The sequence below is a fragment of the Sinocyclocheilus anshuiensis genome, unplaced genomic scaffold (genome assembly GCF_001515605.1).
Source record: "Sinocyclocheilus anshuiensis isolate Anshui unplaced genomic scaffold, SAMN03320099.WGS_v1.1 scaffold160, whole genome shotgun sequence".
Classification (NCBI taxonomy): domain Eukaryota; kingdom Metazoa; phylum Chordata; class Actinopteri; order Cypriniformes; family Cyprinidae; genus Sinocyclocheilus; species Sinocyclocheilus anshuiensis.
In genome coordinates this window covers 200,668-212,896 of record NW_015554119.1, presented here as the reverse complement: position 1 = coordinate 212,896, position 12,229 = coordinate 200,668, and the positions used below count along the sequence as shown (strand labels likewise).

At 38.2% G+C, this 12,229-nt stretch overlaps 3 protein-coding genes across 3 annotated transcripts in view; 1 reads left to right on the top strand and 2 right to left on the bottom strand.

The window, feature by feature from the left end:
• Positions 1-5,057, bottom strand: part of LOC107670003 (zinc finger protein 687-like) — an 11,205-nt gene extending 6,148 nt beyond the window's left edge. Inside the window, exons 1-2 of the mRNA XM_016462458.1 lie at positions 4,926-5,057; positions 796-3,085 (exon numbers count right to left, since the gene is read on the bottom strand). Of these exons, the coding sequence (XP_016317944.1) occupies positions 796-3,064 (2,269 nt within the window). The 5' untranslated portion in view covers positions 3,065-3,085; positions 4,926-5,057. The remainder of the gene's footprint in view (positions 1-795; positions 3,086-4,925) is intronic.
• Positions 5,058-6,318: 1,261 nt separating this feature from the next.
• Positions 6,319-7,993, top strand: LOC107670012 (cyclin-dependent kinases regulatory subunit 1). Its single transcript, XM_016462478.1, has 4 exons — positions 6,319-6,510; positions 6,772-6,844; positions 7,114-7,241; positions 7,347-7,993. The coding sequence occupies exons 2-4, from the start codon at positions 6,786-6,788 to the stop codon at positions 7,391-7,393; spliced, it is 234 nt and encodes a 77-aa protein (XP_016317964.1). The 5' UTR covers positions 6,319-6,510; positions 6,772-6,785; the 3' UTR covers positions 7,394-7,993.
• A 2,479-nt stretch (positions 7,994-10,472) lies between these two features.
• The window catches only part of LOC107670011 (nuclear GTPase SLIP-GC-like), a 21,253-nt gene continuing 19,496 nt past the window's right edge, over positions 10,473-12,229 (bottom strand). Inside the window, exons 16-20 of the mRNA XM_016462477.1 lie at positions 12,077-12,200; positions 11,271-11,379; positions 10,938-11,071; positions 10,766-10,850; positions 10,473-10,653 (exon numbers count right to left, since the gene is read on the bottom strand). Of these exons, the coding sequence (XP_016317963.1) occupies positions 10,598-10,653; positions 10,766-10,850; positions 10,938-11,071; positions 11,271-11,379; positions 12,077-12,200 (508 nt within the window). The 3' untranslated portion in view covers positions 10,473-10,597. The remainder of the gene's footprint in view (positions 10,654-10,765; positions 10,851-10,937; positions 11,072-11,270; positions 11,380-12,076; positions 12,201-12,229) is intronic.

Here is a 12,229-nt window from a genome sequence, read left to right as displayed (position 1 = left end):
AGTGTTCAAATTAGGATCTGTAATATTTTCTAATGTTTTAAAAGAAGTCTCTTCTCAGCAAGGTTGCTTTTAATTGTACAGTAAAAAAAAATAAAAATACATGCCTGATTCAAGAACGGGGTCTGATGGCCAAATATTATTATTTTACTAACTTATTAATTTAATAAGTTAAATTGTGCTTTGTTGGTATAGTGTCTGCTAGAATGTTAAAAATGTTCAGTGTTAAATATTTTTAAATTGTTGTTTTGTAATTGATTTTTTTTCTTTGACAAACGGTAAAAAACACATTTTGGCTTTTTAATTTATGCAATGGTGAAATTTTTTTTTTTGCCAAAATACATGGGAAAAAAAACTCAGTGTTCGGTGTTCGGTATTCGGCCCAGTGTTTCATTTTGTTCGGTTTCGGCTTCGGCCAAGAATTTTCATTTCGGTGCATCCCTAGTTTTAACAAAAGTCGCAGGCTTTTGACAGCTCCAGGGCTTTTCTTAGAACCACAAACTGAACTTCTGCATTCAACAGCGGTGTGATGCCAAAATCAAAATTGCATTATGAGTGTTTTGGCAACAGAGAACGCCACAGCTCTTCTTCTCTATTTTGTCATGTAGCACCGATTTGTTTCTTATAAATAAACTGGGATGTCTGAGTGCAGGTAATACTGAGAAAGAGTATGCATTGTTCATTTACATATACTGTAACAATACAGCTGATTAAAAATCTTTGAACTTATTCTTAAATATTAAGCCGAAACAATCATATTCAAATTGAGACAAAAAGACAGCATTTTGCAAAACTTACCAATGGGAGTAGTGTCTTGCTGGCCAATCATCTGCTCCACTGTAACTGGTCTCATAACCAAATGTGAGCACTGCATGACCAGGCCTCGTTCCTTGTGCTCCCGAGCATGTAACAGCAGGCTGCATTTGTTGAAGAAAGCCAGCCGCTTTGCGCAGTGATTACACGTCACCTCTATTCTCAAAGAGCGCCGGTCATAGTGTCGCGCCAGGCTACGCTCCAAAGCAAAAGCATCTCCGCACTCCAAGCAGCGGTAGCCAGTAGCAGGCATAGGAAGACCCCATTCGGGGGGCGGTGGGGTCGAGAGATCCGGACGGTAGCTGGGCAGCAGGTTCTTGCTGTTCAGAATCTTGTTGAAAGCCTCAACCAGGCTAGACTGGCTACGGGAAATAACAGCACCAGTGCTGTTGACGATAGACGCTGGTTTACACGGCACGGTACCTCCATTGGTTATTTTACTGACTGTAGGGCGCACACTTATCCCGCCGACGGCTGGTGCGACTGGTAAAGTGGTGGCTTTTGTGATGCTCACCGCTGTGGCGGAGACTTTCATTTTATCGGATTGCATTACCATTTTGTTTTGGACCTTGCTGGCTGCGGCTAGCATGGCACTACTGGCTTCTAGAGTGGATACTGGTAGGGTTGAGCATTTTACCACTTGACCGTCATTTTTTTTGGTGCCTTTCGCAGGACCAGCTCGACTTCCCGTTTGGGCTTTACTTGCATCTTTGCCTGCATTGGCAGTGCCTCCTTTACCTGCTACTCGGGTAACCGTGCGTGTGATGCCTCCTGTAGACGTCTTAACGGTCTTGATACGGACTTTAAGAGGTCTGGAAGGAGCATTTCCACCAGATACAGCTTTGCCACCACTGCTCGGTGATCCGGCGTCTGCTGGAAGGGATTGTGCAGTATCTACCTCCATTTTCTCTCCATCTCTTTTCCCGCCATCCTTACCATCTGTATTAGCCGCATCTTGTCCATTCTCCACTGATCCTTTGTCTACCTCCATCTCCTCTTCTTCCTCCTTAGGTTCTTGAATGGCAGCGGATGGTGATGAAGAGGCAACCGCTGGGCTGCATGATCTTTTGGTAACTGCAGATGTTGGCATGGAGGACTTGGGGGTCTCAGGCTCAGGGCTCTCCGGTGAGTCTCGTTCTTCTATCACATGCTCTGGGTTTCGCTCTTCTTGGGGTAAACTCTTTCCGGTTCCTGTTTGGACTGGTGCGGAAAGCCAGTTCTGTTGAGCTCGCGGTGAAGCAGGTGACGCCAAGGGAGTATCACCTGCTTTGGGGTAAGTGCTGGGCGATATGGACGTTGAAGGAGGGAGAGAAGGAGACTGTGAATTTTCTGGAGGTGACCTCAGTCGACGTGATAGTTTCGGAGGTGTGGGAGAGTCCGTACTCTCGTGGATGACCAGAGATCCTCTGGAATCAGGATCTGAATCCTCTTCATCTGAATCTACACGTCTGAAAGCCGACGAACTAAGACGTGGTGATCCGTTAAACGGCTCCATTAGAGATGTAGAAAGCGGAGAAGATGCCACGGCCCCAGAAACACGGGAACCAACCGAGGGAGAGGATGATGATGGTGAGGAGGACGAAGCTGTGGAGGGAGTGGAAAGAAGTGGTTTAGGTGGGGGAAAGAAAGGAGATGCTGCTCCACTTGTCCCACTAGGAATCGCAGGGGCTTTTGCCTTGTCCGCACCTTCTAGGTTAATCTCCTGCTGAATATGTTGCTGTTGCAGAAGCTGCATTTTCCTGGTCCTTCCAACAGAGTCTCCAGCACCTTGTGCCATCAAGGGTTTCAGCTTATTGAAGATGTTGCTGCCCTGTTTGGAAGTGCTGGAAGATTCAAGTGCTCCTGCAGTCTCTGGAGTCGCCTTTGAGCTGCATATGGGCCACTGCTCCCCATTCGGCTGGCAACGGGACTGAGACATATGCACTGACCCACTGGACGACACAAATCCATTATGGTTTAGTGGATCTGGTACCGAGCTGTCGCTACCATCAAAGGGTTCAGGGCGAACACGGTTCTTCACAATCACGCTCACAATAGATGGGTCGCTCTGAGAATCTGTGGATGGGCTGGGTGATCTTAAGGCTGAACTTCCACCTACTGAAGCATCACCAGGCTTTATGAGTGATCCTCCGCCTGCTCCTTGATGCCCCTCCACCTCATCCGGGGTGGACTGGATAGCCTCTTTGGCATCAATGTCAGGAATGTCAAATGCTGCCAACAGGTCATCGAAATCGGGGGTTTTCATGTCCCCCATGCCGGGTCAGTGAGCTCAATCCTAGAATACATACAAATAACATGTCAGAAAAAAGCATGTGATAACAATTGCAAATTAAGGGATAGTTCACCCAAAATTATTTACTCACCCTCATGTTGTTCCAAACCTGTATGACAAAAGAAGATATTTTATGAAATGTCTCAGTGTTTTTTGTCCATATAATGGAAGTCAATGGTCACCAAAACAGTTTGGTTGCCAACATTCTTCAAAATATCTTCTTTTTTTCATACAGGTTTGGCACGACATGAGAGTGAGTAAATTATGTGAACTATCTATCTACTTTGGGTAAACTATCCCTTTTAAGTTGACATTACTTTCTATTTAAAAATGAAATTGAGACAGGACTCATCCCACTTATTTATTGATAATATCCTTTAATATTGTCTGTACACATCATGGTGTGATTTAATTGGATATTTAATGCAGGGAGTAATGTATTATAAACATATTAAAAAAAAAAAAATCTCATAGCATCTGTTTTCATAAGGTACGTTTAATACATATAAAAAAATTTTTTATTTATTTATTTTCACAAGCACAACAAAACAGTTTGGTTGCCAACATTCTTCAAAATATCTTCTTTTTTTCATACAGGTTTGGCACGACATGAGAGTGAGTAAATTATGTGAACTATCTATCTACTTTGGGTAAACTATCCCTTTTAAGTTGACATTACTTTCTATTTAAAAATGAAATTGAGACAGGACTCATCCCACTTATTTATTGATAATATCCTTTAATATTGTCTGTACACATCATGGTGTGATTTAATTGGATATTTAATGCAGGGAGTAATGTATTATAAACATATAAAAAAAAAAAAATCTCATAGCATCTGTTTTCATAAGGTACGTTTAATACATATAAAAAATTTTTTTATTTATTTATTTTCACAAGCACAATTAATTAACAAATCAAGTACTCCAGCTATCAGTTTTTAACCATAACAGAAACTGCTTCGTGCTGAGGTACCTATGAGGTGAAACTGACTAAATGATTTTAGCCTTATGTATCCTGCTATTTCTCTTTTCTTTTACTTCTGCAACAAAACATATACACAAATGTATAACGCATCACCAAATTACACCGAACGGCTTTTGTTAGCTTTGGCTAACAGCCACATAATGTCTCTGTATCAACTTGGCATTGGTGAATGAACTGCAATGCATTTTTACGTATGCAATATGAAAAAGCAATCATTTAAACATATATAAGGTAATATTATGATCCAGCATTCAATTTCTGCCTAACAATGGATCACTTAAAGGCAACAGAGCCTGTTTAGCACGCTAAAGCTGCTATGGTATCACCACGAAAATCCAAACAAGCCCTCTAATATGAAATAAGACATTGATAATCGACAAATAAAGAAATATATTGACACAGTAACAACTGGGCACATGTTACAGAGATCAATTTAATATATAAGACAAATACAATGGTCTGGGAACGGCTAAAACCTGCAGCTGACCTGGCTAACTATTACAAATGTGGATCGAAACCGAATCGCTAATCGTACGATTAAAGGGATTCTGTCACATGTTGTCCCTTAGATGTGTCTTTAGTGTTGCTAGACTGATAAATAAAGAGCTGGTGGGTTGATAAGCAGATATGTGAGGTGTATTTTTGGTTTTGTTCTGTCATAACGGCGGGGTCCGTGCTGCCCCGTCGCGAGGGTCATTTAAGCGCAGGCCACACTGCATGTGCACGGCAGCATTTACCTGTTTATAAATAACCTTACGTGGATGCCACATTATGCCTTTTTGATCATGCATTTTATGTACGTGTGTATTATTTTACAGGTTGTATATTTTCATGCACAGGGAATTATTTTGTTTACCTGTTTTTTTTTTTTTTTTTTGAGATTCCCGACTATCCTCGCTCCAGATGAAGCGCCTTTACTTCCCGTCATCGATCGAGTACGGCCAGGTCTTGGCAGATAACGATAATAATAATGGACAGGAAAAATGATTTTCCGTCTTCCTCAGTTATATTGTTATGTTTGCATGTATAGGTCTGGTGATATTTAAGCATTTTATTTTAAACTCAAGAAAAAAACATGACCACTGTCATTGTATTCTATGGATGCACAGTTGTTGTTTATTTACATCCTTCCAGGATCTCATATTTCACTGTTTTTAGGTTTATTTGGTTTAGGCCGTGATTAGGATTGCGGATTTTTTTTGTTTTACATACCCCAAAGCCCAGAATATTGTTTATTATATTATCGTATACTATATGTATTGCAAAGTATTATCGCACAGTTGCATCCACAAAAATACAGACAACTCCGATAAATCAATAATTGAATCAATAGATTGGGTACCGATATGAAAGTGAAATATCCACGAATACTGTACATCACTGTCAAATTGTTAATCATTATTGTGAATCGTTGGGCTCCTGCGTAGATAGACAGATACAAGTGCATTTAGTACAAAATATAAATCTTTATTTCGTATATCACCAGTTTCTTGTTATTTTAAGAGGAGAAATATCTTAAAATATATGGTCAAATAATAAGACAATGATTATTATTGACAAGCTCAGGACCGATTGCATTGAAATGTGCAGAAAGCAGAAACAAACGCCATTCGAATTCACTTGAAAAGCAATACAATTATATAAAATTGATCTCGTCTGATATTTTCATAGACTAGGTTTTAGTGCCCTCTAGAGCTCAGTGACGACGTGCACAACTGAGTGTTTACTGGCACGGCCAGCATTATTCGTATTAATTTATGAAATTTTCATTTGTTTGTCGTTATTACAACGGTGCAAAATAAATAGTAAATGCGATTCAATACAATATCTCAAATAAATCTAAATTTAGGGTATACAAAAAATAAAGTGTTAAGCCTTTCATTCAGAATCAGCTCACTGAACTTTGCGATGTGCTGCGCAGGAAAATGAATTTGTTCGCCTTTTAATCCTGCAGATTTTAACGTCTTTGAACACCAATAACATATATAATGAACATAAATGTAATCGGTCATAATAACGAATCAAAAACGTTCATAAAAAAAGCATAAAAGGAAAGGGGGAAAAGGAAAACAAGAAAAAGAAATAAAAAAAATGAGAGAAAAGGACAATACATACATTCAACTTAAAAAGAGGAAGTTAAGCCTTCGTAAACGTCCATAGCTCTGGAAGTGACCATAGGGACTTTTATTTGCGAAACGTACCAGGGTAACGGATTTTAGTGACGTCATCGCATCTTGTCCAATCAGAAAGCACTTGTGAAGATTCGAATGTTTATGGGCGGGCTTCGAACTCGCTGAGAGGGAAGTTCAAGCGCCAGGAAAACGTAAACAGTGGTTGTTTTTGCCGATTGCGTTTGGGAAAAATAGTTTTCACACTCAAACAAAAGTACTATTTGATTAAGTAATCGCCACAATTATTACATTTACAAGAAAGAATAAACAGTAAGTATCATGCATGAATATACTAATCCAGAATAAACTTGAATTTCCTTAATCGCTCGTTAGCTAGAGTGGCTAACGTTAGCCAGCATTGGAGGGAACAATCTGAAACCTGTATTAATAAAATCCCTCTGCATTTATTAAGTAAATCTGATATCTACCATTGTCCTTTATTTACGTCAGAACAAGTATAAAATTACTATACACAAACGATGTAAATGAATGTTTATGATATATCAGTTATTTCATATGTTTTTCATCCAGAACAACAACACGCTATGTCCCACAAGCAGATTTATTACTCTGACAAATATGACGACGACAAATTCGAGTACAGGTAGGCAAATATTCAACCCGTCTGTACAGTTTACAATTAATGTTTTCAGTTTTTATGTTTTGGAGTCCCTGAGACCGCAGTGCTAACTTACATGTACAAATAACAATAATCTGTTGTATCAAAAAATGAAGTTTCAATTTAGTTCACATTCAATTTCCATAAGTTTAGAAAAAGTAGAAACATGATACTTTAGTATTTTTTCTGAGCTGTTAAAATGACGTCATCTACAGATATTTATAATGAGAGTTTTGTTTTCCATTCATTTTCAGGCATGTCGTGCTTCCTAAGGACATTGCTAAAAGAGTTCCCAAGACCCATCTGATGTCAGAGACAGAATGGAGGAATCTGGGTGTTCAGCAGAGTCAAGGATGGGTACATTACATGATCCATCAGCCCGGTATGTGTGTGTTTGCTAGGATGTCAAAAACTCGCCCAAATATGTGCCATCTCTACTGTTGTCACCGTTGTCGATATACATGTTCTTGATTTCTTTTCTTTATAGAACCGCATATCTTGCTCTTCCGACGTCCTCTGCCTCAATCCCAGTGACTCCAGACCCACAAACTAATGGAATTCTGAAAACTGGACCCAATCTGAAGATGTCTGAGTCTGAGAGATGCTGGGTGCACCCGAGATCAGTTGGTGTAAATATCATTTGTGCTGCTTTTGACTTCTGTTTATTGACTATTCTGTGGGTCAGATTATCATCACTGTGCTTGATCTCTGCCTTAACTGAGATAGAACTGTGCGTAATTTCCTGCTGCACCTGTATATATTATTATTCCTTATCAAGCTTGTGTTACAACGATTCTGTATATGAGCTTCACTTGATGAATTTTTGCATTGGTGAATTGACTCCGAAAGGTCTAGCAGCATTGGAAATTGCTTTACAAAGTACACCTATTGAAAATAATACTTCATTTTTCTCCCTTTAAAGTATTAACAATGCTGTTTGTACCAATATCCGTGTCACCAGTACTAGTAAGCAGCTGAACCTGTTTTCTCAAAAATGTTTTACAAAGCCTCTCACAATAATATGTATAATTCTGTACTTATGTATAATAAAACTGTTTCAGCTTATCACTTTGGCTTCAACACCAGACCGTGACTAGAAAGAAAGCAAGAAGATTTACTTCTTTGCATTTATCTCAATGCTTTGCATTTATCTCAATGCACAGCCAGTGTAACTTGAATGTGCGAGGCTTCTCTTCCAGTTAATTTTAGTTGTACATAACAGCTTATGTTGCTTGATATTGCAAACTGGTATTTATATTATTTTAGTGTATTGTCATAATACCTAATGCATTACATATAACAGCTTGTGAATCTTAAGTTATGCACATTCACAGAAAATTGCTGACTTCTGTGTTGCAAAATAAGGTGAATATACTTCCAAGTGGTAGTTCAAAGCTCCATCGAGAGTGATTTTTTTTTTTTAGACCTTAAAAAAGGCTTATGCATTGTAATGCATCGATGGAATGGTCAGTAATTGTGGGATTGCGTGTAATGTTCTTAATTTGTAAGTCAGTTTGGAAAAAGACAAAAGGACCGGTTCTAGACATTTGTAGGCCCCCCACCCCCAATAAAAAGCACTTGAAACAAATATGATTCCTAACCTTTTTATTTATACAACATTTAATTTTAAATTTATTTATACAGTAGCGGTCAAAAGTTTGGACACATTACTATTTTTTTTTTAATTTTGGAAGAAGTCATGCTCATCAAGTCTGGATTTATGTAATCAAAAATACAGGGGAAAAAAAATGCTAATGTGAAATATTACAATTTAAAATAATGGATTTCTATTTTACTACACTTTAAAATATAATCGATTTCTGTGATGCAAAGCTGAATTTTCATCAGTCATTACTCCAGTCTTCAGTGTCGCATGATCATTCAGAAATCATTCTAATTTGCTGATTTATTATCAATGTTAGAAACAGTTGTGCAGCTTAATATTTATTTTAAAACCTGTGATACTTTTTTCAGGATTTTTTCTTTACTACCACTTTTGATCAATTTAACACATTAAACTTTAATGTATTTTTTCTGTATTTTTGGTCAAATAAATGCAGGCTTGATGAGCATGGGCAGGATTTCCCCCTCATATTCAATCAATACTGACTACAGATAGTCATATTATTAATATTAATAATAATAATTGATATTATGTATTGCATTGTTACCTTAAAGGGGTCATATGATGTTGCTAAAAATAACATTATTTGGTGTAATGAAATGTGTTTATGCGGTTTAAGGTTCAAAAAACACATTATTTTCCACATATATGTGGATATATATCCGGCATTCGTTTCATCCAGTGGGGACATAATTACGGATTATAATGACTTATACTGTCTTTTTACGCTTTGCGTTGCATCGCGCCGCATAAACATAAAACCATGTCTGCATTTGTGATCGGAGAAATGACAAACAACAAGCGCTACTCTACACTGCTCAAAACTCGCGTTTGAATCATCAGTGGCAAATTCTTTAAATATGAAAACGTACTTACAGTCTGTGAGTCAGAACAGCCGGCATTGTAGTCTACTCTACCAGGATCAGGAAACAGTCCTCCATAAAATGCGTTGCACACATCTGGATATTTGGGTTAAACTGTTCTGGAACAGTGTTGTAAATACAACTTAACCACTGATTTCTAGTCGTGTCCTCTTTTGGAAGACCAAACAAAGTATTTTCGCTTTCGCAACGAAACACACACAGTGTCTTCATAACATGGCAACAATAAAGTTGCGCCTTCTTTCTTTGCATGAATATTTGGGCGGCGTTATGCAAATCTTCCTACATTGTGACGTAGACATGTGGGGGCGTGTTTAAACGAGGTGTTTTAGGAGGGCGTGGACGAGTCTTAACTTGTATAAAGATTATCTCTTTGGGTTTGAGACTTTAGTCTTTGCAACTTTAGGGATCTTATCTATTCACGAACAGCTTGTAACACTCCAAAGAGAAAGGAAAACTTGAAATCGCATCACATGACCCCTTTAAATATGCACTATATACACTGAAAGTGTAAACAATCATCTATGAATACATGCCTATCATGGCATTCCTATATGAGGTCTATTCAGTATTATTCAGGAGCTTTATCAGTTGCTCAGAAGCAAATTACCCCTCTCCATCCCCAACTCCTCTTGTCACAGTCAAGACTTGGCTTTCTGATATTCCTTGTTTCCTGAATCAGACTCCTTTTATCTTGAATAACATTGTCACACTAAAATGTCATTAAGAACAATAATGTTATATGCTACATTTGGTTCTGTTCTGTTAACCCTAAGGGGGTTATTGCTGCTCTCCCCTCTCATTCATGACAAGCTGCATGGATTGGCAGGGAGTTTTTACCCAGAACAGAACCATACCGTCACTCCAAACTGTATTCTAAGTGTCAATCATTTGGTCCTGACAAAAATGTATTAAGGTTCTTGAAAATTAGACAGCCATGTTTTTAAATGTACTTTCCATGTTTTGCTATAAAACAGTTATAATAAAAACAACAAACCAGTATACAGTTTGTGTATCATGCAACCCTAAAATAAAACCCAAAGTTCAGAAATTTTATGAAAATTAATCTTCCACCAAATAAACATAAAAAAAAATAACAACACAAATACATCTTAATAAAAAATATTTGTTGTAAAACTAAAGAAAACATTGACTGAAAATGTGTTACACAATTGTTATGCTTCTTTCGTGATTTGTGCTGTTTCTCTTGGGCTTCTTATTGTTTGTTGAGCATCAGTCAGACAGTTGGTCTAGAAGTCTCTCCAGCTGTTCAATCTCTCTGGAGACATCTAGAAAAGATACGTAACAAGATATTACTTGAGGCAACGACTGAAATTAAGCAGTCAATACTTGACATTGCAAAAGGTTGTTTATTTGAACTTTCTGTGGTGACATCTTTACCCATCCGTGTCTTTTTGCCGGTTTGTGATTGTGAGCGTTCTATTGCTTCCTGTAGTTCATGTTCAAGAGCACTCTTTATGTCCAGCTTTACAAAGAAACAAGAAGATTCCATTTGACTTTAGTCATTGTACAGCTGAATACATGATCGTCTTAATGAATGTGAGATCAGTACCTTTAAGTTATTAAACCTTTTTAGCACTTCCATTTTTGCTTTGTTGAACATGTCTAGTTTTACATTATCGACTGTGGATATTAACAGATCTTGCTTTATCTTCATGGATCCTGTTCCTGTCACAGCTGCAGCTTCTAAAATAAACAACACTCAATGTTCATTCATTTTCTTTCTCATAGAGACACCTCAGAGCAAGGAAATAAATCAATTCTTGGATGTGCGTTTTATGAATTAAATTTATTTTCTGACATGCTGATTGGCTTTTCTTTTATGCAGTAAATAATTTATATGAAAATAATTCGTGATTATTTGTAACTCTTAATGCTAGCTTACGCTGATAGCAAGAAGCCATTTGATTCAAAATGGTTATTTTTATTGATGAGTAGATGTCCATCTTCATGTCAACAATGTCTCTGTTGAGCGCTGCCTTCAGTTTGGTTTCCTTTCAAAAGGGGAAAAACACAAAAAAGTCAGATAAATCTAGAAACATTAAGTCCCTGCTTATTTCAGTCCTACATTAAAAGTTTGTTTGGTGTATTTCAGTGCTTACTGGTTTATAAAAACAGCCTGCTTAATTATAAGGAATGAGGATTCACATGTGGCGCTTTTCCACTGTGTGGCTCAGAACGGCTCGCTTTACTTTGGCTCGGTTTGCTTTTACACTGCAGTTTAGTACCGCTTCCAAGTGGGTGGGATTATAGACTGAGCGTTATAGTTGTGCCACCACCTCGTCTGACCACGATACAGCCATTTATTTTTTCAAGTTGCGTGCGACGGTCGTTTAAAACAGTTGTGTGAACAAATGATACTGTGGTGGCTGTTGCTGACTATTTAAATCTAGTGGGTTTGGTGTCTCGTGTCGCAAATCCAATGATGCTGGTAGTGTCGATTCTCTCTGACCGATCAGTGATCTGCAGTGTTTACACGTCACATTTTAGTATTGATACGGCTCGCTTGGAACCTCAACTGAGGTGGTGCTAAAAAAAGTACCGGGTACTAAGTACTGTAGTGAAACCTGCCCAAAAGCGAGCCGTACCAGGCAGTGGAAAAGCACCAATAAACTTCAACAGAAGACAGACATGGAGGATCAGGGGCAGAGTGCGACCCATTAGTGTCCCCAAGAGGACAGCTGAACTCACCTCGATTTTGATGAAGTTATGAATGTAATGTAGTATGTCAGAGCTGGGGTAAGCAGAGTCACTCTGGATGATACTAAATTTATCAATCTGTTCCTGCACTGACTTCCCTGTTTTCCCAGTCACGCTGCAGCAAAAAAAAAAAAAAAAAATCAC

Bases quoted from the DNA above. Each gene is read 5' to 3' on its own strand.
- LOC107670012 (XM_016462478.1), top strand. From the start codon at position 6,786: ATGTCCCACAAGCAGATTTATTACTCTGACAAATATGACGACGACAAA. The intron at 6,845-7,113 runs GTAGGCAAATAT...ATTCATTTTCAG, and splicing joins GACGACAAATTCGAGTACAG to GCATGTCGTGCTTCCTAAGG. The intron at 7,242-7,346 runs GTATGTGTGTGT...TTTTCTTTATAG, and splicing joins TTACATGATCCATCAGCCCG to AACCGCATATCTTGCTCTTC.